At 48.4% G+C, this 27,163-nt stretch overlaps 1 protein-coding gene across 1 annotated transcript; it reads right to left on the minus strand.

Annotated features, from left to right (window-relative positions):
- Positions 1-162: 162 nt before the first annotated feature.
- On the minus strand, positions 163-26,831 carry Ptpn23 (protein tyrosine phosphatase non-receptor type 23). Its single transcript, XM_042281742.2, has 25 exons — positions 26,665-26,831; positions 13,039-13,113; positions 8,708-8,835; positions 8,402-8,478; positions 7,792-7,841; positions 7,532-7,663; positions 7,016-7,096; positions 6,809-6,940; positions 6,676-6,723; positions 6,214-6,270; positions 6,041-6,099; positions 5,799-5,878; positions 5,570-5,684; positions 5,409-5,474; positions 5,001-5,146; positions 4,405-4,722; positions 4,174-4,328; positions 3,945-4,096; positions 3,673-3,852; positions 1,796-3,584; positions 1,520-1,704; positions 1,309-1,413; positions 1,088-1,226; positions 889-1,002; positions 163-808 (listed from the first exon to the last, which is right to left on the minus strand). The coding sequence occupies exons 1-25, from the start codon at positions 26,746-26,748 to the stop codon at positions 329-331; spliced, it is 4,947 nt and encodes a 1,648-aa protein (XP_042137676.2). The 5' UTR covers positions 26,749-26,831; the 3' UTR covers positions 163-328.
- Positions 26,832-27,163: the final 332 nt, after the last annotated feature.

A 27,163-nucleotide genomic window follows, 5' to 3' on the forward strand; every position in this document is an offset into this window, starting at 1 on the left:
GCACACCTTTTAATCCCAGCCTCGGCAGGCAGATTTCTGCGAGTTCAAGGACAGCTAAGACTACACAGAGAAACCCTGTCTCAAAAAAAAAAAAAAAAATTTTGTTAAGGGAGAGAGAAGTGTCTGTCACAGTCTTGAGGCGGCAGTGGGTGAACTCAGACATTGGCCACAGAGTAGGTTTATTATTTCAGTAGCCCAGAGCTGAAAGATGTCAGGTTCCACAAAGGAGCAGAGCCTGACCTGAGGCCTGCAGTGCACCTCCATCTGGCAGAGCTGAGGACAGCAGGGATGGGAGACGTAGTGTAAGGACCAAGGAAGCAAAGCCCATTCAGGTCTTGTTAAGTGTCCAGAGTGGATCCAGGAGACTTAGGGGGTCATCCGTAGGCTGGGCAGCCCTCAGACCCTGTCCATTGTGGGCCTGTAGAAAGTTCTGCTTGCTCATCCGTTGCTTTCCCCGCAAAGAGCTGTCCAGTGAAAATGCCTCTGGAGTCAGAGAGGCCAACAGCTCCAGGGATGAGGAGGGGGGCCCTAAGCTGGGGGCTTCAGGCACTGGTGGCTCCTCCTCTGGCTGTGGGGTTTCAGGCAGAGGCGAAGAGAGAGGGGGAGGAGAGGAGGATGGGACAGGGGTAGGTTCTGGAAGGCTGGCTGGTGGAAGACCTGGGGTTTCTACAAGGCCCGGGAGGCTGGCAGCTGGGGAATCCAAGCCACCTAGGGGCCGGATGCTGAGCTTGGCAATGGTAGCCTGGATGGAACTGATGGGTACATCTCCACCGAGGACCAGATCCTGGGAGTCCTGAGGCAGGTGATTCTGAGAAGGTAGAGCTAGTAAGAAGACCGTTTCACCAGGCTGTGACTGTCCCAGCAGAGCCCTCAAGGAACTACCCTTACCTTCTGACTGATGCTCATGCTGGCCACGGGCTTGCCTGGAGGGGGCACACCATGGCGCTGTAGAACCTGCTCCACATGCCTCACCAGTGCCTCATGGCAGAACCTGAGGTGCAGCTAGAGAGACACATTTGGTCTAGTCAGCTGCGCAGGGGCCATCCTCAATGGGGAAGACCCAGCTCAACCCAATCCACCCACTCACTTTTTCCTGCAGCATGTGTTTTCTCTGCTGCCTCATCCGCCTCACCAGCTGAGGCAGCTCAGGAATCCCGTTCCCAGCCTCTACCTCCTGCACCGCTGCATACAGCAGTGCAAAGGCTCCTGTGCGGCCCACTCCAGAGCTGTGGCAAGAAGGAAAGCATAAGGCCAGGCTAAGAGCCCATGGGGTAGCAACCCTCCTTCAGGTGGGTGCCAGCTCCCTACCTGCAGTGTACAACAACAGGTGTGTGCAGCGGTCGCTGGTGCAAATAATGTGCATGTACCTCCTGGATGAAGCGCAGCAGGTTGCCAGGACTGTCTGGCAGGCCTCTGCAGGGAAAGGACAGGTATGAACCAGGCCTGATGTGAGAGGCCTGCACCCCCAAGCACCCAAGGAGTTTGCCCTAACTCCCACCATCCAGAACAGTGAACGCACAACTCAGGCCAAGTAGGGAAGTGGAGGTGCACAAGAGAGCGCTTGAGGCTCTGGTCACGGAACTGCAGACTCAGCACCCGCTCCACATGGGTTTCGGTAGTGCGAACGCTGCTCAGTGCCACGCTCAGGGCTCCGTGCACCGTGGGCTGGCCCCTCTCAGTGGGGAAGTAACGTGCCACCTTTTGCTGAAGAACAGACAAGATAGTTAAGGCTAGCTTTCCCGGACTCCCTGCCTCCCCACTCCATAATCTCCTGAATACCCATCTAGGCTCTTACCTTTTCCATCTCTGCCTCAGACACCAGCATGACAATGACTGATACTTTCTGTTCATGCACCATGAGCCAGAAATCAGCAGCTGTGCCAGGCAGTGGGGCCTGGGTGGCCACTAAGGGTGGACAGTACGGCGAGAGCCCCTCCACACAACTAGCATTGATGTAGTCGTCTTTGCCTGAGCGCAACACGACACGGTTACTGTCATAGGGCATCACATCCTGGTGCCGGTTCTTCAGCGAGTAGCAGCGGGCAATGGCAATGGATCGACCTCGGGCATCTTGTTCCTGTGCCTCTTGCAACTCTCTCCAGATTGCATCCAGTGCTCCTACATCCCCCAGCTGTCCCCGAAAGGTCTCCAGCTCCTGCTGCAGCTGCCGCAGCCTCTCAGGATGTTCATAGGGGTCCTGCTCAATCAGCCGCAGGGCCTGTGGCCGACGGCCTTCAGCTGCATCTACCTTGGTAGGCTGCAGCAGGGGCTGTCCACCCCCAGGAGGCTGAGTACCTCCATGCTGGCTCTCAGGGCTAGAAGACAGCAGGTCTGCAGCTGCAGCACCTCGGCGCAAGCACGGCGGTGGCTCTGCTGTTGGAGGCCGTGAAGGTACTGGACCAGGCCCTGGCGATGGGGCAGGTGAAGGCACCAAGTGGGGACTAGGGGTGGGCTGACTGGCTGGTGGGGGGCCTCGAATAGAAACAGGAGTTGCTGGAGGACCCAGGGGCCTAGGGGAAGGGGCAGGGCCGTATGCCAGGGTGGGGTGAGGATGAGGAGGCCCAGGGTTAGGGAAAGGCAGAGCCCCCGAGTGTGGGGGAAGAGGGTCTTGAGATGGGCCTGGATAGAGCTGGCTGTGCAGGGTGGGTGATGGCTGCCCCAAGACGCCAGGCTGAGGGGTAAAAGGGTAGGGGAGTGGAGGAAGGATCCTTGGGGCCTGAGATGGGAAGAGATGTGGATGCTGGAATGAAAGGGGTTGCTGTGGGGGTTGTGGCCCAAATGCTGGTTGTGGGGGTGGGGGTGGGGGCGGGGGGTGGGGCTGAGGCTGAGCTTGGGGCCCAATCCTGGGGGCTGGAAAGCCTGTGGGGATCCCAGGAGGGAAGTGGTGCTGTGGCGGAGGGCCTGTGAGGTGCTGTTTGGTCCCTATAGAAAAAGTATAGGGTGTGGGCAGAGGCTGTGGTTGGGGAACAGGCTGGGACACAGGCTGAGGCACTGGAAAGCAGGGCTGGGGAAGAGCTGGGGTAGGGTTTGGCCGTGGTGCTGTATGGCTAGAGATAGGGGCCTGGACACTATCTACGGTGGTGGTAGCTGGCCGAACTGCCATGGCTAACTCAGGTCCTGAGAACTGGGGAGGTGGAGCCGAGGGAAGACCTACAACTGGTGGAGGTGGCCCTACCCCCACAAAGGGACTGCTGACAACTCCATGCTGGGGAGAGGATCTGGGTACAAACTCCGATGTGTAGGCAGGGGCTGGGTAGAGGACTGTCCCAGATGCCATGGGCACTGCGGCTCTAGGCTGCTGCATCAGTTGAGTGGGGCCTGAATAGGTTCCAGGGGGTAAGGGTCCTGAGAGATAGTGGGCTGCTGGGCCTGTGGGGCTAGGGTAGGGGCCAGGAGAAAAGTGGAGCGGGGCAGTAGTGCCTAGGAATGGGTCAGGCAGCCGGGAGCCAACCACCATATCAGGGGGTAGGCTGCGCAGCTCCTCGGGTGGGTCTCCAGTCTCTACTGCCTCGCCCTCCTCACGGCGGGAGAGCAATGGCTTGGGGGCTGTGGGCCGAGGTGGTGGTGCCTTCTTCTTCAGCTCCCTAAGGGACAGGAAGGGAAGTAAGACCAGCTCCCATAAACCAGGCTGGCCTGGGCTGGGTCCACAAGGAGCCTAAAGCGCACACCCACCTGTCCAGGAGCTGCTGGCGGGCAGCCTCTTGGGCACGACAGATGGACTGTGTCCGTTCCAGCAGGGTGGCTACCTTGCTTTCCAGGTCTGCATAAAAGTCCTTGCCTTCCTGGGACTTCTTCATCAGGTCCTCATAGGCTTCATAGGAAGCCACCAGGGTCTGTAGTGTGGAATTCCACCTTGGTGGGCAAAAGGAAAAGCCAGGATAAGGCTATTTGTAGGGACAGAGCTCCGGATGGGGCTTGGGGTAAGAACAGCGGCAGACACTGACTTTTGGTCCAGTTCACTAAGCACCCGCCGCACAGCTGCGTACTGTACATTGGCCTCAGTCAGTGCCCGGAGGACATTGTCCTGGGCAGCCAGGTTCTGCTCCAGGTACACCTTCAGCTGATCATACTTCTTCAGCTGTTCCTCAAACAGTTTCTGTGGGAAGACGGGGACAAAAGAACTAAGAAAGAAGCCCAGAAACAGAGCCTTTTCTCGACGCTCATCCAACACACCTTCATCTCTGAGTGGTCAGTGGTGACCAGGGAGGCAGTGATGTCATCCTTCTGGATCAGCTCTCGGAGCTGCTGTTCCAGGGACACACGCTGGTCCCGCATCTCCTGTACCTTGGCTAGGATGCGCTTCAGGTTTTGCAGCACAGCTTTGTCCTCTGAGGGCAGCAGCAATCAGTGAGGCCAAGAAAACCCAGCTCCAAGCCTCTCCTGCTAGCAATGGGCGGGGCTTACCTGAGGTAAGGGCTGGCGTGGGTAGGGCAGCCCGCACCCGGTCCAGTGGTCCACTGAGCAGGCGCAAGTTACCAATGTGCAGATTCATAGCGCGGTGCAGCTCGCTGTTGGTGAAGGAAGCCTTTTCATGGACTTCCATGTACTTGGCCCACTCTCGCCTCACCTCTACGAGCTCAGCCTTGGCCGCGGAGGCGCCAGGGGCAGCCCCAGCCTGACCCAGGGTCTCCTGCAGTTTCTGCTCCTGCAGCTCATCTTCCTCCAGCAGATCCCTGATGTCCTTGAGGGAGGCCTCCACATCCGTGAACACACCTGACAGCACTGAAGGGTATGGGGGGGGGGGAGCCACTGAGGTAGGCAAACCAGGCACCACTCAGCCCTCTGCCCACAAGACACAGAAATGCCCACTTGGATCACAGCTTGTTTCCCAGCACTTGCTAAACTCCACAACTACAGGAAACCCATGGTTCATGGATCTACAGAAACATCTGGATGGTGCATGCCTGGGCCAGGGCTTCCCCAGCATCCTCAGTGGAGGAGGCCACGGCAGATGACTTGCATGCTACCCACTACACCTGTCTGCTTCGTGCTTTGCTCACCCTGCATAGACTGGACAAGGTTCTTGACGGTGTCGGGCCGGACACTGAGTGCCGCACATTTCTCCATGAGCTGGGGTGGAATATGGTTGTAGGCATCTAGGTTGTCTACTGTCTCAGGGTCAAGCTGCATTGAGTCCATGAACTGACTAGGGAAGGGAGAGGGGATGACAGGATCAGATGACAATTGGCTCTGACCCAATTCCTTCCACATAAAGCCTGCTAGTTGACCCCTCCACTGGAACTAGACTGAAACATGGACTGGCAGGCTATGCCCAGACAATGATAGCGACGGTGAGGCAGGACACCCTCCACAGCACATCAACACTCAAAAATCTCAATCTAGACTCTGGGCAGGGAGGCAAGAAATCTGGTGTGTGCCCTACCTCCCACTGCTTGTCCCACACTTACTCTAGGACCTCATTCTTGTCTTCAATCTTAGCCAGCATTTCCCGAAGTAGCTTGGCCTTCTCCTCGCTAAGGAATAAACAGACCAGTTGCTGGAGACCTATATGCTTGAAGGACCTCAAGGACTTCTGTATCAAGCAAAGGAGCTGGTCCCTCCTACACACCTGTACAGTGATGAGGCCTCATGGGCAGCCATAGGTACCAATTTGGCGAAGATATCGGGACCTGTAACAGCTGGGTCTGTGGGGTTTACCGGCAAGGGCTTCACCAAGGGGGCTCCTAAGAGCAGGGAGTATCACAGAGATCAGGTCCAGATGAAGACTCAAGGCAGCTCCTCCCCATTCCATCTTCCTTTGCCAACCCCACTCCTCAGCTTCCCCTCAGCTATCAGACCTTTCACAGGCTGAAGGGTATCCAGGGCTGGCACAGCCTCGTGGTAGATAAAGTCATTATCCTTCTTGGCAGAATTATATCTGTGAGTGGCGGGGGGAGAGAAATCACAGATTACCAAGGACCCACACAGTAGACTCCCACGTAGACCACTGCTCCCTGGCACTGTTAGCTTCCTCCCAAGGGTGCAGAAGAACAAGATATTTAATAAGAAAAACCTGACAACCCTAGTCCCACACACTTACTTTCCCCCAATGACATCCATAGCAAATCGAAGTGCATCCTGCACAGTGTCAGGCTGGCCCTGGAGAGACAGAAGAGATAACCAAGGCCAGTGCTGAGATCAGTCAGCTCAGCTAGCCTTGCCATCTGCCTTCAGAGCTCTGAAAGGCAGTCACACTCATTCATTCAGCTTTACCTTGGCCAACTTGATAGCTTCATTAAGCTTGTCCAGGGCACTCTGGAAGTAGGCCACCTGTGGAGGGCAAAGCCTGGTCTGTCCTATCCTCTTGGACCCTAATGTTCCATCTCCCCATTTTGTCCTACTTGATGATCGGATCACTGGTCCTAAGACCAGCAGCTCAGGCAGCAGATGCCAGCCAGCCAAGCCAATAGCCCCAAACAGCTCCACCCTGTAGTTTATACCTCCAAAGAGTTATCCTCCCTATAGGGAGCCCATCCTGATTCCTCAGACCCCTAGAATGAGGGGTACAAGGTGGGAAGACGCAAAGCCTACAGAAAGGTTCTGATGGCCTGGCACATGGTGAGGAAGATGAGGGGTCAGGGGAGCAAAGAGGACCACCTCCAGTATGCTGTAGAGACAGACTCTTAGAATCCTGGAGCATGTCCTGAGGGTCCCCCTTACCCACAGTCCACTCACCCGTTCCCCAAATTTCTGTTGCTCCTCAGCCTGCTTCCCCATGTGCAGCTAGGAAAGAAGAGGAGGCATCCTGACTTGCTGCCTGAGCTACAGCCACCTGGCCCAGGCCACAACCAGTAACTGCTTGCCTTACATGAGCCACAGCTGCAAAGTAGTAGATCTTCATCTGGACCAACTTCTTCCAGTCTTTCTGGATTCGGCCCAGCAGGGAAGCAGTTTCAGGGTTTTCCAAGGCCCGGCATGCCTCCTTGTAGTAATCTACCACCTAGGAATTGGGATCAGTTCAGTCATCAAGGATCAGGAGCAGAGAGCAAATGCCCATCCTCAGCCCAGTTCCTACCTGTGCACTGATGCGGGCCACCAGAAAGCTCTTCCGGTTGTCCAACATGGACTTCTCCAACAAGCACTCCTGAGCCTGGCCCTAGAGCAACAAGTGCAGGTCAATGCCCTGTTTACTTGAAGGTTCTTCTCTTCTTGGGCGCCAAGGGATGGACCAAAATAGTCCATCCTGGCTGCTCTCTCCTCTAGTCTCCTCAACTCCCAGAATTACCACCCTGTGCCTGATCTACCTGGAACTCAAAAGACCCAATGCCAAGGCCTCCTTCCTGCCTCTCCCTTACTACCTGCAACATGACTGGCCCAGAATCTAGATGAACTGCCTCCTCCCTTAGCCATTTCTTCTCCAATTCAACCTAAAGTTAGGGGTGGTGGCTAACTTCATGACTAACCCCAAAAAGACTGTGGCAGGAGGATTGGCCATGAATCTGAAGCAAGCCTGGGCTACACAGTAAGTTTCAAACCAGCCTGAGCTACAAAATGTGACCGCATCTCAAAACAGAAAAACAATTTGGCTCACCAGCATGAGGTTGACATTGAGAGTGAGGATCTGGCGACTCATGTCTACACTGAAGGCCTGTGGGAAGTGCTCACGCAAGTAGGCAAAGGCACCCGCTGCGCACTGGAAGTGGGTGCAGGAGACTTTCATGCCCTAGGAGGGAGGAGGTAAAAGATGGCCACTTCCGTAAGGCAGGAATCCTTCAACTTCTGGGAGCTGAGGACACTTGGTGTCCTCCATAGCACACCCACGTGTCCACACTGCCCCTCCCCAGTCCTTACCTCCTCAGACACCCGCTTGTCCATAGCCCCCAGCATGGAGTGCAATGCACCTAGAGAGGCAGGGACATTGTTAGGAGAGCCTGGAGACGCTTCCCAGGCTGCCCACACCTGTGTTGAGACTGAAGCAGAGGGGCACCTGTTGTCATCCCGTCAGAAAAACAAGTCTGAGAACTGGGCCAAATCCTTTCTCCTATTATGCACCTGGCTGGGGGGGTAGAAGAGGGAGGAGCCCCCATGCTTTCCCCTCAGCCAACAGCCACACTGACTTGAGGGGCAATCTAAGGCCAGCCTTATCCTTTCGATCTGAAGCCTTAATAGGGGAGTGAGTGATACTGTCCAGGCAAAGAAAGGCCATGACTCCCCGTTGGAGTGCACAGGGACAAATGTGTGTAGTCAGACTGGCAGAATAGCTCTTCTAAACAGTGACTTCCCAGGGGCCCAGAAAACAGCAGAAGTGCCAGTGTAGCTGTGGTAGAGGCAGAGGAAGGGTCAGAACGCAGGCATCTTCCTTTCATTCAGCCATTGACTTTTTGGCCATCTGACCTGATGAGCTGAGACCCAGGGCTGGCAGGGCTTGGCGTAGGTCCCATGGAAGGATCAAGCAGCTTACCAAGGTTGTAGAGAATACAGGCCTGCTCGTACTTGATGTCTTCATGGGCCACAGACTTTCCTGAGAAGATCTCAGTCCTGCAGACATGCATCTCAGTCATCTAGAGGGAAGGGCCTGGGCCCAAGGGTCGGGGAAGGGGACCAACCACTCCAGTATGAGACAGGTCTATGGGAGACCACACTAACACTCCCCATCCTGTGCAAGGAGAGAGGAGAGGGAAAGGGATCATGCCTACCACCCAAGCATCCCGGCTGTCCAAGCACCTTCTAAGTTCTCAACTTCCCAGCCCAGCCTACCAGCTCTCACCAGGTGACAGCTACAGCGGCCTCCTGGCCTGAGCCCATGGGCACCCGACTCTGCAGGTAGTGTAGCTGGCCAAGATACTTTCGAAGGACACTGCAGCCCTCAAAGTCCCGTGCAACACGAATAGCATTCTGGGAATTAGGATGGAAGGAACAGGCTCACCATCATTAGAGATTTCAAAGAAAGCTCTATCTACACCTACAGTTGTTGGACATACCATACTGCCAGCCAAGGATGCAGTCTGTCCACATTTCTAGAAGATACTCTACAATATGCTTTAAAATTTTGACTATATTCGACGTTAAAAAATATTATTTTATGCATGTATGTGCATCACATGTGTGCCTGGTGTCTGTGGAGGTCAGAAGAAGGAACTGGATCCCCTGGAACTGGAGTTACAGACAGTTGTGAACTGCCATGTAGGTGCTGGGAACTGAACCTGAGTCCTCTAGAAGAGCACTGGCTGAGCCATCTCTCCCTCAAGTTCCTATGTTTAACTTTTCCCCTCCACCTATGTTTAACTTTTGACCCACAGTTCTATATCTAAAACTGTACAGTAAGAGACATCCTAGCTGGGCGTTGGTGGCGCACGCCTTTAATCCCAGCACTCGGGAGGCAGAGGCAGGTGGATCTCTGTGAGTTCGAGGCTAGCCTGGGCTACCAAGTGAGCTCCAGGAAAGGCACAAAGCTACACAGAGAAACCCTGTCTCGAAAAACCAAAAAAAAAAAAAAAAAAAGACATCCAGGAAATCCAGACATGATGATGCACAGCTGTAATCCCAGAGCCCAGGAGGATCAATCATTCGAGGTCATTCTTGACTAGAAAGCAAGTTTGAAGTCAGCCTGAGTTACATGAGACCTTGCCTCAGAAAAATGATTCATGGAGGGCAGATATCCAAGAGGGGGAAAAAATCCCTGACTGCATTCTCACAGCATTATCAGATTAAAAACTGGATGCCACTAGACTTTCCATTAAAGAGGACTGTTTACATGAATTATGTCAAGGCTATTTACACAAGAAAATATTCCTCGGCCAAACTAAAGACAGGTTGTTATGGATATACTTTGACTTCTATGACATACAGACAAAAAAATAATCTAACAGATGAATCTACGATCTCACTTCTGTACAAGCATAGGCTATGCAAATACATATACGGACCAAAAAGGAAAAAAAAAATCTAGATGACTATACCTAAAAATGCTGACAGTGATTATCTACGAATAATACTGAAGTGATTTCTCTCTGTATGTATAGTGTGTGCAGGTGCACATACCAGAGGTTGACATCAACTATCTATAACTCACCACCTTATCTTTTGAGAAACCCAGAGCTCTCCAACTGGCTACCTATCTCCACTCCCCTGACCTTTCACCCCTCTGCCAAGCACTAGGGTTACAAATGCACATGACCACACCTGGTATTTTATATGGATTTGGGGGCTCTAAACCCAAGTTCTCATGCTTGCATGCCTGGCACTTTACCAAATGAGCTATCTCCCCAGCCCCAGTTTATTGTATACACACACACACACACACACACACACACACACACACACACACACACACAAATACATACATGCATATTTATACAGAGAGAAGGGGAGCAGATACATGTCTGATACAAACATAAATATTCCTTTGCTCATATATTCTGGATATTTACTATTTTCAATTTTTATGGTATCAAACCTTTCTATTTGGGTGGAAAAAGAAACAGAACAAAGGAATCCTCTGTTCACATTGTGAAAAGCAGACCATATAACTATCAAGAAGCAGGTGCCCAGTGAGGAACTGAGCTTGAAACACCATAAACTTTCCCTTGTCCCACCCCAAAGGAGGGACAAGAGACCCTCACCAGGATGCTAATAGCCGATTTGGAGCCCTTAGCAAGGATGCTCTCAGCATGCACACACTCCTCCGTGTGCCTGACACGCCTCATCCTTTACCCGACACTGACTAGGATGATTATTAGTAATTAAAAAAAATAAAATAAGCCAGGCATGGTAGTTCATGACTGTATTCCTAACACCTGGAAGGTAGAGGCAGGAAGATCAGGATCAAGTCATATTTCACTACAGAATAAGTTAAAGGCCAGCTTGGACTACATAAGACCATGCCGGGGGTAGGGGGCAACACTTCCCAAAACACAGTCAGCAAGACTGATTGCATACTTGTAAACCAAGGAGGCTGGAGGATCACAAGTTCCAGGCCAGCCTGGGCTACGTGGTGAGACTCTCAAAAACAACTAAGAAAATAGCAAACACTGGGAGAATGGAGAAATTAGGATGCTTGTGTACTGCTGGTGGAGATGTAAAATGGTGAGCCACTGTGCAAAATGACAGTGTGGTGATTCTTCAAAAATCCCATCTATTACATAATTCAGTAATTCCACTTCTGAGTATATACCCAAAAGAACCAAAAGCAGGTGTTGTAGCGATAATTCCTACCCACATTAACAGCAGTTTTGTTTGGGCTTGTTTTGTTTGTTTGTTTGTTTTTTGAGACAGGGTTTCTCTGTGTAACAGCTCCAGCTGTCCTGGAACTCGATTTGTAGATCTGCATCTGTGATTAAAGGTGTGCGCCACCATCACCTGGGACTTTTTTAAAAAAACGTGGGCTCGAAGCTGAGTAGTGGCGGCACACAACTTTAACCCCAGCACTCGGGGTAGAAGCCAGCCTGGTCTACATAGCCATCTCCAAGACAGCCAGAACTACATAGGGACCCATCTCAAAAAAAAACAAAAATAAAAACAAACAACAGAAAGAGTTACTTAATAAACACAGCACTGAACTGTAGGGATGGTTCAGTGGGTACAAGCCTGCTGTGAACCCTGTCCATCTAAGTTCAGTCCCTGGAACTAGAAGGGGAGAGCACACTTTTCCAAGTTGTGCTGTGATCGCCACACAGATGTGCAAACATGGCCCCACTCGTGTGTGTGCAAACACACAAAAATTTAAACAAAAGCCGGGCGGTGGTGGCGCACGCCTTTAGTCCCAGCACTCGGGAGGCAGAGGCAGGCGGATCTCTGTGAGTTCGAGGCCAGCCTGGACTACCAAGTGAGTTCCAGGAAAAGGCACAAAGCTACACAGAGAAACCCTGTCTCGAAAAACCAAAAAAAAAAAAAAAAAAAAAAAAAAAGAAAAAGAAAAGAAAAGAAAAATTTAAACAAGGTATCGTGAGATTTCATTCACTAAGCAAAGCAACAATGAACATGCCAGGTGGGATAAGACAGAGCAGGATGGCATGAGATTTAGTTATACTACTCAGAACTGCAAGCAACTTAAACTTCTAAATTACTTATTCGGGAATTTTCTATTTAGTATTCTGGAATACAAGTGACTGAAAGTAAGTGAAATTTCAGAAGGTAAAACAACAGATAATGAAGAAGCTGCCATATCTGAGATCTTATGGGCCTGACAAAAGACAATGTATAAAAAGAACAACAAAAAAACCCAACAGACTAAAAATATCCTGAATTCTTATATATGAATGTTTCAAAATGGTTGAAAATATGGGGAAAGGGGAAATTAAAACTGTTTTAAGTTTTAAAAAAAAATTACCTTAGAGCCGGTGTATGGCACACGCCTTTAATCCAGCACTTGGGAGGCAGAGGCAGGAGGATCTCTGTGAGTTTGAGGCCAGCCTGGGCTACACAGTGAATTCCAGGATAACCAGAGCTACACAGAGAGACTTTGTCTCAAACAAATAAACAAACCAACAACAACACAAAACCAATGGAGTCTGTGGATATTCAGCTGGTGGAATCCTTGTCTGGCATGAATAAAGCCCTGGTGTGACCCAGGATCACATAAACTGGAGACAGTGGTTACACCTGTAACCTCAGCACTGAAGATGAGGAAAAAGATCAAAACTTCAAGATCAATCATCCTCGGCTACCGGAAGTTGGAGACCTCTGTGGGTTACATGAAGCCATGGCTCAGAAATAGCTAGATGGTGCAACAAGTAAGAACACTTGCTATCAAGCCTGAAGACATGAGTTCAATCCCTATTACAGCAAAATAACTAAGACTTAAACATAAAGGGACAATGCCTACAGTCCCAGAACTGAGACCCATAGGGAAAGAAAAAGTAAAATCCTTTTTCACCTATCAGACTGTTGTAGTTAACACAAAAACTTTTCTACCAGCATTTTGTTGCTTTAACAGACTAAATAAATAAAGTGAAAATCAGTAAATTAAAATATTGATCACAGTAGATGGTAGAGTTGTGTGTGTGTGTGTGTGTGTGTGTGTGTGTGTGTGTGTGTGTGTGTTTTAAATACTTTTTTAGCAAACCAATTCCATTTGTACCAACATAAAAATACTCCTACCTGTCTGAGTAACTCCAGCTTCTTCAGTTCCTCATTGTAGGCTTCTGGGTTCTCTCCGTAATTCTTCAGGACAAACTAGAGGGGGGGGGGGAGTGGTAAGGAAGATCTGCAGATGTGCCCCAAGTCTGAGGCAGTCACCAAAGCTCGGCCTCAGCTATCAACAGCACACAGGAGCTGACCAGGACGGCCTCCTCCTCCTCTAAGCCCATAAAAATGAAGACTAAATACCCTGTGCAAACATCTCAACAGGTCCCTCACATGCTAGAGCCTTCTCAAAAGACACCAGCATTCTACCAGCTCAAGGAGCAAGGGGTCTTAACTAGCTGAAATAGAGCCCTATGAAGATCTCAAAGGGTCACTAACTTAAACCTCCTTCAAGAATCCTTTGTTCTAAAATCACAGGTATAACCCTAAACTCAAAGTACACATAGGCAAGAGGCTCCAAACAAGCATGGGTGCAAACCCCACCCCCACCCACCTACTTGGCAGGGAAGGGCCCCAATGACTCTCAGGAAAGGCCTGAGGGAGTGTGATGAGAAATGAGCCAGAGTGGAGTGGGATATCATTCAAATAAAAACAACAGGACTGGGGAGGTGATTCAGCAGTTCAGAGAATAGGCTGCCCTTCCAGAGGATGCGGGTTCAGTTCCCAGCACCCACAAGACAGCTAACAATCATTTGTAACTTCAGTATCAGGGAATCCAGGGCCCTCTTTGGGTCTCCCTTCACAATGTGGTGCATAGACTTGTACACGTAAATTTAAAAAAAAATTAATAAATCCTCAAAAAATACCTAAAAGCCAACAGGGCTGGAGTTGGCTCGGCTGGTACAGTGCCTCCCTAGGACTCAGGGCTTGCTGCTCTTGCTGAAGACCTAGGTTTAGCCTCCTGCTAGCAACTACATGGTGGTCCACAGCTATTACTCCAATTTCAGAGGATCCAATGTCTTCTCACCTACACATGGTGCACATATGTACATCCAGACAAAACATTCATAAACATGAAACAAAAATAAACCCTGCTGGGCCATGGTGGCACACACCTTTAATCCCAGCACTCAGGAGGCAGAAGCAGGTAGATCTCTGTGAGTTCGAGGCCAGCCTGGGCTACAGAGTGAGTTCCAGGAAAGGTGCAAAGCTACACAGAAACCAAAAACCAAACCAAACCAAACCAACCAAACAAACAAACCTTAAGCCAGGAGGTGGTGGTGCACACCTTTAATCTCAGCACTCAGTAGGCAGAGGCAGGTAGATCTCTGTGAGAGCCAGCCTGGTCTACAGAGAGAGTTCCAGGACAGCCAGTGCTACACAGAGGAATCCTGTCTCAAAAAAAACCAAACCAACCAAACAATAAATAAATCTTGAAAAGAAAACAACTAAAAATAGGATCAGCAAGTTGGTTGAGTTGGTGACATCAGGTTCTTGCCATAAAAGCCAGTGACGGAGTTCAATCCTATAACACAAATAAAGGTGGTGGGGAGAATGGACACTACAGCTGTCATCCGACCCCTGGCATGTGTACCCCACAGCACACCCCACACCCCACATACCTAGTTTTAAAAAATAAATAAATGTGGGTATTGAAGGTTTGGATGACTTTCAATTTTTTTCAATATTTGAAATTTGGGAAACAAATGACTCAAAGAGTCGCTGAGGAACTAAGGTATCTGAAAAGATCTACTCTCTCAGTAGCCTCCTAAAAAGAGAAAAGCTATGAAAGAAATCTACCAAACAAATATTCAACTCTGCTAACATAAAACCAATATTTAGAAGGTTCCCAACCAATCTAAAGCTGATTTACTGATTCCCAGGTAACTTCACTCTGATTTATTCAACTCCTATCTACAAATATAATATGTGGCCTAAGTCAACGCCTGTGTAGTGAGAAGTGTCAGGGCTTGCCCACCCTTAGGTTAAAAGGAGGAGGAAGTGCGGTCTCAGAGGCTCTGTGGGACACAGCTGAAGGAATCAGACACCACAGTCCTAAAAACAAGAATACTGTTCTTGCCTTTCACACAACCGTGAAGGGGAAAGAGCCACCTTCCCTCACTCCCAGAAAACTGACTCACTGTTCCTCCAAGAATGAAAAGCAGCAGACACTCACCAAGCTCCTATGATAGGCCAGCAAGGTCCTCAGCACCTCAGTCTTTCCAGGTCCTTACCACAAGGCAAGAGATGGGTCTAGTCTCCTCATCATTGATGAAGGGACGAGGGACTGAGGCAAAGAGGTCAGGACATTTGCCAAGATCACAACATTAGTGTCGTAGCTTTCATTTCTGTGGCTGTGATAAAAACTGACCAAAAGCGCTTAGGAGGAAAGGGTTTCCTTGGCTCCCACTCTCACATCACTGTCTGTCACCGAGGGGAAGTCAGGCAAGAACTCAAGGCAGGAACGTGGAGGCAGAACTGAAGCAAAGATTATGGAGGAACACCACTTACTGGCTAGATGCCCCTCACTTGCTCAGCCCAGGTCCACCCGCCCAAGGATGGCACTGCCTAGAGTAGCTGGACCCTCCTACAATTATCAATTATCAACCAGGAAAATACCCCACAGATGTGCTCTCAGACCAGTTCCTCAAATGAGAACTCCTTTCCCCCAGTGGTCAAGTTGACAGAACTAACCAGCAGTTAGTGACTGATACAGCAACAACCAAAATCCAAACATTTGGCCCCACTGAAAAAGAGGACAGAAGGCAGGCAAGTCTAAATGGGACCCACATGGTGGAAGGAGAAACCCAACTCCTGTGGGTTGGCCTCTGACCTCCACATGCACTGTGGTGCAAGCATCCACACACATATAAACACATATACACACTAAATAAGACAATAACATTTTTAAATTTTATTTATTTGGGTTTTTTAAATTTTATTTTATTTGTATTGGCACCAAAGCCCCTGGAATTGGAATTACAGACAGTTGCAAGCTGCCATGTGGGTGCTAGAAATTGAACCTGGGTCCTCGGAAGTAGCCAGGGCTCTTAACTGCTGAGCCATCTCTCCAGCCCCCTTATTTGGTTTTTCAAGACAGGGTTTCTCTGTGTAGCTTTGGAGCCTATCCTGGATCTTGCTCTGTAGACCAGGCTGGCCTCAAACTCAGAGAGATCCATGTGCCTCTGCCTCCCAAGTGTTGGGATTAACAGCATGCATCACCACTGCCCAGCCAACATTTTTTTTTTTTTCAGTAAGAGTAAAGAAACTTGCTGAAATTCTCAAGTATATGGGATAGTAACCCATCTATCTAACCAGTTTATGGGACTGGTCTGACCTAATGAAACTTGGGAAAACAAGCCTGTAGCAGACCCAAGAGTAAGAAAACTGAGACAATGGTGTAGCTACACCAACCAATACTGAGAGAACTTCAAAAGTGTCAGGCTTCCCTTGAACTCTGTGCTTGAGATGGAAGCTGTTTACTGTGATTAAATTACACTCCCAATGAAGGTGGTTTGGGAGAAAGAAAAACAAAACAAAACAACACTGCATCCTTTTGTCAGATAAGAAGAAGAGGTCTGGGGCTGGAGAAATGGCTCAGCAGTTTAGAGTACTTGTTGATCTTTCAGAGAACCTGGGTTTTATTCCCAGCATCTACATGATGGCTCATAACCAACTCTAGTTCTAGAGGACTGGAAGCCCTCTTCTGGCCTTCGCAGGTTAGACATGCATATGGTGTGCATGTACACATGCACATGGAATAAAATAAGTAAATAAAAAAGAAACAGATCTCAAGTGAAAATATGTTGAGAGATCAAATCTACTGAAGAAGGAAATGAAAAGAAGGCATTGTAGGAAACAAATTCTTCTCTTTTTTTTTTTTTAAATCATAAGAGTCTTTCCATTTCCAGCTTGGTGTGGTGGATAATAACCTATAATCTCAGCACTTGGGAGGCAAAGATCAGGAGTTCAAGGTCATCCTTAAATCTGAGGCCACCAGCTATATGAGACCCTGAAAAACACACACACACACACACACACACACACACACACACACACACACACACACGGGGGGGGGGGGGGGGGTGATGGGAGGGAAGAAGAGTGTAGTGGCTGGTTTTGTGTATCAACTTGACACAAGCTAGAGTTATCAGAGAGGAAGGAGCCTCAGTTGAGAGAATGACTCAACTTACTTTTTGGTCAAAATCTTTTACTGTAGCACTAGAAATCTTAACTAAGACAGAGATTAAGAGGGAAATAAAAAGAGACAATTTTCGTTTCAAGGCTACTTCACATCCAGAAAGTCCTATACTGCTTCACAGAGCTGCCATAAAGACTTGAGCTAGGTCCTAAACACAAAGAGTATGCTCAGTTGAAAATATCCTTTATGGTATGGCAGACCTGTACTGTACTAAGATTCAAAATCATGGACTCTTCTCATGTGTTAATCTTCTCAAAATGGTAAGATTTCCTATCTCAGCTGGTTGTGGAGAACAGCCTTTAGTCCTAGCACTACTGATGTGGAGGCAGGGGGGTCTGAGTCTGAAGCCAACCTGGCCTACATAAATTCAGAGACACCCTTTCTCAAAAATAATCTAAACCACAAATGAGAGATGGGTTATTAGTATGACCATTCACAGTCCTGAAGGTTACTCGACTCTGAGGGGACAGGGGAAGAGGTCAGCTTCTACTGGCAACACTTGTTCTGTGCTGTTACTCTTCTAGTAACAAATGACACAAAATTGTGCCACTAATGATCACTAGAAACACGAATTCTGAATCATGCCACTACCTGCAGACTAGAGAAATGGAAAATCAGCAACCAACAGTGGGGCAGTAGGACCCTGTCTCAGTTAGGGTTCTGTTGCTGTGAAGAGACACCATGACCACGGCAGCTCTGATAAAGGAAAACATTTAACTGGGCTGACTTACAGTTCAGAGGTTTACCCTATTATCATCATGGTGAAAAGCATGGCAGCATGCAGGCAGACATGATGCTAGAGAAGAGCTGAGAGTTCTCCATCTGGATCCGCAGGCAGCAGGAAGAGACAGTGAGCCAGTAGCCCTGGCTTGAGCTTCTGAAAACTCAAAGCCATGCCCTAGTGACACACTTCCTCCAACAAGGCCACACCTACTTCAACAAGGCCACATCTAATAGTGCCACTCCCTATGGGCCGATGGGGGCCATTTTATATTCAAACCACACACCCCAAGCCAGATTTCCTGACTCCTGATCTTAGGAACAGTCCCTCTACCTCAGTCTCTTCTACTAGCATGTTCTCATTCTGCATTACTCTTAATTTGACATAATACCTTCAAATTTCACTGCACTAATTAAAGCAATACACAAATAAGGCATTAAAAGGTTATCACATGGATTTTTTTTCCCTGAGACAGGGTTTCTTTGTATAGCCTTGACTGTCCTGGAACTCGCTCTGTAGACCAGGCTGGCCTCACACTCACAGAACTCAGAGATTCGCCTACCTCAGCCTCCTGAGTGCTGGGATTAATGGCATGGGCCACCACCACCTAGCTCAAATGGAACTTTTTAAAAGCCAGTGTCTCACTGTTGTCTAGGCTGGATGTGGACTCCTAGGTCCAAGTGATCCTCCCACTTCAGCACAGATATGGCCGGGACTGCAGGTGTGTACCAAAATCACATCATGGATATTTGGTTCATCACATACACTGTTCTTTTTCTTTTTTCTTTTTCTTTTCTTTTTTTTTTTTTTTTTAACTCCCCTTCCATTTCCAGTTGAATCAAATCTAGGTCACTCCTTGGGCTGTATTACAAAAATGCACACAAAATTAAGTCTACATATACTATTGTTACTTTATATATGTTCAGTTGCTGAATTTCAAATGAAACAAGACTTTATTCAGACAAAGTAGTGTTGCCAAGGAAAGCTTTCAACCCCTTGGTCCATGTCAGCAAACCTGATAATTACAGGCCAAAGGTACAGGGTATGAGGACAAACTTTTTAAGTCCTCTCCTAGTCTGACCACCCACAACACTCAAAGCCTCCCTCCATGTGGCTTCTCAATGGCCCCTTGGTCTGAACAGCACCAGGGAGAAGATTCAAGTTACAACTCCCAGAGGGTGCTAGAACTCAACTGGTTATTCAGCCAACACTCACACGGCACTCCTTGCACACAATAATCGATTACTTCTCAAACTGGGTGTGCTGGCTTCCTCCTATAGAACCCTAACAGGAAGCAAGTGGTGACAGGTGTCAAAGCCACCCCTTGGCTATCGAGCAATTTAAAGCCTACCTACACTACAAGACCTGTCTCAAAAACCAGGAGGGCTGGGAGGCGAGGTAGGTGGAGAAAGTTCAGTTAGTAAAGTGCTTGTCACACAAGCAAGCGTGAAGTCTTGCGTTCAATTCCTAGCACCCACATAAACAACTACATAGTGCCACAAGTCTGTAACTGCAGTGCTGAAGAGGTGATAGAGATCCCTGGGGTTTGCTGGTCAGCTAACCTAATCCACAAACCCCAGGTACCAGTGAAAGACCTATCTCAACAACTAAGGTAGACAGTTAGCCTAAGGAACTACACATGAGGTTGGCCTCTGGCCATCACATGCACACATGTGCACCTGTAAACACACAAACATGGACATGCTAAAGAATTTTACTTTCTGAGAAAAGAATCTGTTCTACACCAGGTGGTAGTGGCAGTTCACACCTTTAATCCAGCACTCAGGAGGCAGAGGCAGGTAGCCAGCCTAGTCCATAGTGTGAGTTCCAGGATAGCCAAGGCTATACAAAGAAACCCTGTCTTGAAAAAAACAGCACTCCCCCCCAACCCCAAATCTGGTCTAAACCCTGAGTGAAATGTATACAGACTTCTGGTGTTTGAAATTAGGTCAGGAAAGACCATAGACCATTCAGTTCATCTGTGCTGAGGGCCATTCTGCATAACACAAGAAGACAGACAGGTTCAGGCAGACCAACTGAGTCTTTCCATCTGTGACAAGAGATAAAGACAGATCAACACCACAGATAACTGATTTCACGTCCTCCACTGGTGGGCATCCAGAGAAGGGTTTTTTTTAGGCTTCTGTTCTTCACATTTACCTGTTCTGTGGGAAATCTAGAAGAGAGAAAAATCCACAAAGCTGAAAAACCAGATGTGAACAAGATGAGCAGTGGGAAGAAGCAATGGACATGTGCTTTCCAAGGTCAAGTCAACTGGCAGGACCAAAGACCTGTCTGAATCAGGAAGCCAGGCAGATGAAGGGATTCTAAAGAAGCATGGCTTAACTGGGGTTAAGGAGCATGAGGAGAGGACTCAACAATGACCTAAACAAGGCAATAATAGCAGTAAAGTTACAGGGGCAGGCTGCAGTGAGCTGGTGACAGGCCTCAGCAGCAGTTTTCCAGAGGACTCTGACAGGAAAAGGAGCAGAATGAAAGGAGAAACCAAACGTCAGGCATAGCAGCTCCCTACCTAGCACCAGCAGTAGATGAGTAACTACATGAATCATTAGAAGGTAAGTGCTCTAAAAGCAGGAATTTTCAAAACCTTCCTAATGCTGTGACAATTTAATACAGCTCCTCATGTTGTGGTGACTCCAACCATATGTAATAGGCACTCAATGAAAGAACAAGGAGGGATGCAGCATGCAGCCTAAGTGAGCCTGACTTCTGCTCCAGTGTGGCTGGTTAAGGGTTGGTATTTGGAAAGAAATGACTTTCAATATTAACTAACACAAATGGCCAAATCATTCACTAGTCAACAGCTCAAGAGTCAGGGCTGGAGAGATGGTTCAGCAGTTAAGAGCACTGGCTGCTCTTCCAGAGGACTCATGTTCAATTCCCAGCAACCACATGGTAGCTCCCAACTATCTGTAACTCCAGTTCCAGGGGATCCAACACCCTCACACAAATACTGTACATGCAGGCAAAACACCAATGCACATGAAATAAACACATAAATCTTAAAAGAAAAAAAAAAGCACAAGAGTCATCTTTAATTCATTTTCAGTGAGTCAGCCCTCTGGGCCCCCAAAAGAGTAACATGGTACACAGGGGTTGGTGATGCAGCCCACTGATAAAGTGTTTGCCTCATCTGAACCCCTGGGTTCAACTCCTAGTACTAAAAAGTGGGTGTGGGGTGGGGGTGCACAGCTCAAGGTCAGTGCTTGTCCACTGAATTCTTACGTGAGCCCAAGTGTGCCAACCCAGTTTGGCACTGCAATTCAAAACCAGCTTACAATTCTCTTGGCTCCCATTTCACATAAAATACTGTTAAAAGAAAAGCTAAATTTAAATTTAATGGAGTTTATTTGAGCAAAAGGATAGACACAATGATTTGTGAACAGGGCATTCCTCCAAACAGCTGCTGTCACATTTGAAAAGACACTGAAGCACAGAAAACAACTTAGTTACAGTGTAATCAACCAGCCAACAGTTACACCTTAACTACTTAAATGTCTGCAGTTTAGTTAATTGGCTACAGGGCTTCCTGCCAACAATCAAAGCTAATGTCACTTGTACATGCTAATATCACAGTGTACACTGGGCCTGGGGATGGTAGAGTACACAAGGCCCAGGGTTCAACCTCACCAAACACCAAAAGCCTGTACTGGTGGGGTCTTTTGGGTCCAATGCAAGTGTCTAACACAAATCTCCTTGTGTTGGTGCTCTCAGTACCCTACAGCCATTTCTACTCTTATACTAAATTGCTCAAACTTTGAAATTTCCTCTACTAGACTATGGACTCCTTGTGTTAGTGATGGTGGTGGGGGCTGTATTACAGGGATGTAGTTCAGTGACAAAGCACTCGCCTAGCATGCACAAAGCCCTGGGTTCAATCCCCAGCACCACTAAAAATAAATAAATGAATAAATAAATAAGGCTGTGGAAGACTGTCTTAATTAATTAAGACCTATATTGCCAGGTCTCAGCATAGTTTCACAGGCCAATGAAAACAGAACCAATTTTTACTCCATCTCCCTCTGAGATTAAATTCAACCAGTTACCACAAAGTCAACAGTAGAATGTCTGCAATTTAGAGCACGGATAGAGAATGACAATCAGACCAGAGGCAAAAAGTAGGATGGGGACACTGCAGTTAGGGAGGGAGAGTCCGAGGCTCTAGAGCAGTGGTTCTCACCTTCCTGATGATGCGACCCTTTAACACAGCTCCTCAAGTTGTGCTGACCTCAACCATAAAATTATTTTTGTTGCTACTTCATAACTATAATTTTGCTAGTTATGAATCATAATGTATATTAATGAGAGCAGCTGGTAGCAAAAATCCATGGGAGTATACAGCAGTGACAATTAAGAGTTCAGAAGGTCAACCTATCAGCACTAAGGGTTCTGTTAGAGGAAACCATCATACAAGGCGTTATGGAATTATTGCCTTTTGAATGAACTGGCTGTTTCTTGTAAACTTCTTGTGCAATAACAGCTATGATTCTCCCCATTTACCATGCATTTCCATGTTATGTATACACGTGAGCTCATGACTGCATCTCAATCTCGGGCACAACTTTCCCTATACATTTGGGGTAATTGGATAACTTTCCCCAGCTGTATTTACTTTTTATTAACATAAATCTGGCCAGGGCCATTCTCTGGACAAAAGTATTTCAACAAAGATACCTTTTTATCTAAGTACAAGTGCAGATAGATAAACATTAGCTCATCTCACTCGCAGATAGAGAAAATAACCACTAGCAATTAAATCCTCAACTCATAAGCCCGGCAGTGGTGGCACATGCCTTTAATCCCAGCACTCAGGAGGCAGAGGCAGGCGTATCTCTGTGAGTTCAAGGCCAGCCTGGGCTACAAAGTGAGTTCCAGGGAAGGTTCCAAAGCTACACGGAGAAACCTGTCTCAACAAAACAAAACAATCCTCAACTCTTACCGTCATCCGGATTTATTTACTCAAGACCTTTTAGAATTCACTAATTGATCTTAGCCTTTAGTTGACTCTATCGGAGAACTCCCCTTTGGGTTGTAATTAGAAGCTGACAATTATTGCTTTATATTTGGATCCTTATCACCTTCCTCTGCAACCCTGAAAACTTCAAATCTCACATTGCACTGCCAAAGAATTACTGCTTGTGTATATATACGGCTCCCCGACAGCACTTGGAGGGAATTGATTTAGAAGAACAGAGATGAGAACAAAGATGGAAAGAACTAGGTAGACTAATGAGAGAGCAGCAGAAGGGACAGAGAGGAGCTAAGTGTGAAAAAGGAAAAAAAAACTGTGTAGACAGCATTGACTGAGAAGAATACAGTGAATGGACTAAAGAACTCAGTGTGCTTAGATTCATTTGATATCCCTCAGATTAGAATCCCCAGCTGGTTGTTAGACTCTTCCATGGACCCTGGGAGAAAACAATAAAGGCTGGACCTTTACTGTTTTCGGTAGTAAATATCTGTGTTTTCTGATGCTCTTAGGTGACCCCTGTGAAAGGATTATTCAATCCCCAAAAGGATCATGACCCACAGGCTGAGATGGTCTAGTGACTTCTTCAGAATCTCCTCTGACGTCTAGGTAAATGTGTTTTTTTTTTTGTTTTTGTTTTGACACAGAATCTTACTACATAGATCTGGCTGTCTTGGAACTCACTCTGTAGACCAGGTTGCTCCTGAACTCACAGAGATCCACCTGCCTCTACTTCCCAAGTGTTGGGACTAAAGATGTATATGGCCATGCCCAGTAGGAATTGTATTTATGGAGCAACACCTCTCACTGAAGGCAAGGTGCTCTCAGGGTTTTGGGTACATGAATGACCACAACAAGAAAGGCTACATTCAAACAAAAATCTCCTAGGCCTTAGTGTGGTGGCACTTGCCTGTAATCCTAGCACTAGGAAGGCAGAGGCAAAAGAATCAGGAATTCAAGCCTAGCCTCTGCTATATAGCAAGTTTGAGGCCACAACTGCCTGTAACACCGTAAGACCCTGTCTTAACCAATGTCCCCTACCTGCCCTTCCCCCGCAAAAAATCTAGTTTTGGAACTGAGGTTATGTTTTGAGACAGTGTTTACTATGTAGCCCAGGTAAGTCTTGAATTCAGTCTTCCTGACTCATCTTCCAAATTTTAAGATTACAGATATGTAACCAACATATTTGACTAGGCTGAGATTTTCTTTTTCATTATTAAGGTGTATGTGGGTGTCGGTATGTGCATGTAAATGCAGGTGCCCTCAGAGGCCAGAAGAGGGAGTCTGATCCCGTGAAACTGGAGTTATAGGCAGTTTTGAGCTGGCTACCAATATGGGTCCTGGGAACCAAACTCCAGACTTCTGCAAGAGCATGATGTTCTATTTTTTCTGGCCATCTTTCTGGCCCCTGGGCTGAAATTTTTCCATTTAGGGTCAACATAATCTAAATCTAATTGAAATTCCCTCTAGATTGTTTTTCAGTCATTTGAGAAACATTTTCCTATGTAGTGGGTATTAAGCTAAAGGGACACAGAGATGCCCTTCTGGTAGCCCAGCTGAATATGGGGTTAAAACATAGCACATAAAGAAGCAGTGTATTGTGGCAAATGCCTTTAATCCCAGCACTTGAGAGGCAAAGGCAGGTGGATTTCTGTGAATTCAAAGCTAGCCTGGTCTACATAATGAGTTCCAGAATAGACAGAAATACACAGTGAAACCCTTTCTCAAAACAAACAAAAAATAAATAAATAAAAAACAACAGCACATTAGGGTCAGAGAGATGGCTAGGCAGGGTCAGGGGGCAAAGGCACTTGCTGCCAAGTCTGGCTACCTGAGTTTAATTCCCTGGACCTGATAGTGGAAGGAGAGCACTAACTCCTGCAAGTTGTCCTCTGACCTCCACACAAATGCACTGCCATGCCTGAACACACACATCTACACACACAGAGATAAATATTAAAAATAGCACATAGCAGTGGTGGCGCACACCTTTAATCTCAGCACTTGGGAGACAGAGGCAGGCGCATCTCTATGAGTTCAAGGCCAGCCTGGTCTACAGAGTGAGTTCTAGGACAGGCAGAGCTGTTATACAAAGAAACCTTGTCTTGAGGGAGGAAAAAAAGTACATATAACTACTGTCAAAGAAAGGAAGAAGGGAAAGAAATTCAGAAAAGGGAAAGGCTAATCCAGATAAAAGGATTAAGGAAAGCTTTGTGGAAGACAGAGCTTCAACTGGACCTTGAAAGCTGGATGGAACCCATTCACAGAGATTAAAGAACAGCCCTATAACCAAAGAGGCAAAAATGAGAGCTCTTTTAGGTAGACCAGAGGTTCTCAACATGTGGGTCACAACCCCTTTGGGGTTTGCATATCAGATATCCACATTACGAGTCATTTGAGCAGAAGGAATTCCACAATCACAGGCACATAAGGAGAAACAGCCTGTTAAGGAAACAGGAAATGATAATGATGAACAGAGTGTGGAATACCTGTATCAGAAACACACAGATCATACATCTGTAACAGGACGGTGACAAATGCTCAGAGTCAGGCTATGTCAGGGGACTCCTGACGGGAAACTGAAAACACTGGCCTGACTTTGTATTCCCAGGGGCCAGCATACTGAGTCTCTATCTTTCTCCCAAGGCTCTGGCACATTTTAGAAAAATTCACCTCGTATTTGCATGAAAAAGAAGATGAGTAGAAATTAACCAAATTCTGTAAATTTAGATCAATTGGTTTAATATGCTGGTCTTACAGATGGAAAAGGGGTCTGGGCTTGGGGGTGGTGTACCTCTGTAGTGCTAGCTTCTTGTGCCAGGCCCTGGGTTTGATGATTTCCCCCGCTCCCCACACACACATACACAGACACCTGAACTCATCCCACCCCACGCCCACACAGACAAGCGGTTAGCGCAGGTGGTGATGTGAGAGAAACTACTTCCAGGCCCGTTTTCTTTCCCAAGCACCACAGAGTGGTGAAAGATCATAGACTGACAACTGCGGTGCGACACCCAAGGCCCCTCACCTGTAACAGCTTCCCACCTGCCCATTTCTACGATGGCCCTCGGTGCTCTTTGGGGACCCTTCCTAACGCAGTGGCTCTCTTGGAGGGTACCCAATTCCATCACCACACCTGAGCCTGCCACAGTAACTCCAGACACTACTATCCACCCAGCACAATGACTAACAGGATGCCTCCAAGAGCTAGAGCGTGACTCAAGCCTTCTTATCAACAAAAAACTGTGTCTTTTGGTTCAACGGAACTTTGGAACAGAAATTTTGTAAAGGGAATTGGAAGGTCAGACAGACCGACTACACACACACACACACACACACACTCACTCACTCTCTAGGGGCCCGGCATGCCTACAGGCCGCTGGGGTCCCGTCCTAAAACACACATTCTTTCCTAGTCCAGCCGTCAACTGGGAGCCCACCAATGCTCGGGCCTAGCGTGGGCTCTGCACAACCTGGACCGCCATACTGCCTGCCCATGGGGGCTTCCTGGCCATGAAGGGACAGGGCAGGGCCGGGTCCGGAGCGTCACGGCCAGCAAACACGGAGCCTCGGCAGAAAGGCAGGTGGTCCGGGACCCACGTCGGAAAGCAGGTTCCCAGCAGGACGCGGCGCCAGCCGGAGATAGGGACGGGGTGCGGGCCCGGGAGGAGAGGGCCAGCCTAAGGGAAAACGCCTGGCCCGACTTGCGACGGAGCCCCGGGAGGGACAGGCGCGCAGGGGGCGTCACGCGCGGGCAGACGACGGAGATACGCGGCAGAGGGGGGCTCACCTTCTTCACCGCTGACTGGAAGTGGAAGTCACCGGCCTCCTTCAGGTCCAGCCAGATCATGGGCATCCGGGGCACGGCCTCCATGGCGGAGAGCGCCGTGCGGCCACTGGGCCGCTCCCCTCCCAGCTCCAGCTGCTGCCTCGGCCGCGCGCGCAACCCCGCCCCTCCACGCCGGAAGCTGCTCGTCACGCGGCGCTGACGCACGCCCCCACAGCCTGCTGGGAAATGAAGTCCTCGGCCGTGTAGTCTTTTGCACAGGCGCAGTCATCTTCGCACATGCTCCGTCTTCTCCGCGCTGAGCGTCTTGGGTGGGGGAGAGAGCCAATCCCAGAGTGGCTTCTGGGAATCGTGGTCTCCTCCACTAGACTCGAAGCTTCCCTGGGATTCTCTGTCTTTCGTAAACGCTGTTCTCCCTCTTGTGAGGACCTTTCAAAAATTCACCCGTGAATTTGTAATCCCAAGTCATCTTGAGATTGGTGAAGGACGGGGGACAGGTGCT

Source organism: Peromyscus maniculatus, chromosome 7 (genome assembly GCF_049852395.1).
Source record: "Peromyscus maniculatus bairdii isolate BWxNUB_F1_BW_parent chromosome 7, HU_Pman_BW_mat_3.1, whole genome shotgun sequence".
Lineage (NCBI taxonomy): Eukaryota > Metazoa > Chordata > Mammalia > Rodentia > Cricetidae > Peromyscus > Peromyscus maniculatus.

What these genes read in the sequence shown, in the direction of transcription:
- Ptpn23 (XM_042281742.2), bottom strand. Translation starts at nt 26,748, where the DNA reads ATGGAGGCCGTGCCCCGGATGCCCATGATCTGGCTGGACCTGAAGGAG. An exon ending in TCCAGTCAGCGGTGAAGAAG is followed by an intron (nt 13,114 to 26,664) that starts GTGAGCCCCCCT and finishes CCCCCCCTCTAG; the next exon opens with TTTGTCCTGAAGAATTACGG. An exon ending in CTGAGGCAGAGATGGAAAAG is followed by an intron (nt 1,705 to 1,795) that starts GTAAGAGCCTAG and finishes TCTGTTCTTCAG; the next exon opens with CAAAAGGTGGCACGTTACTT.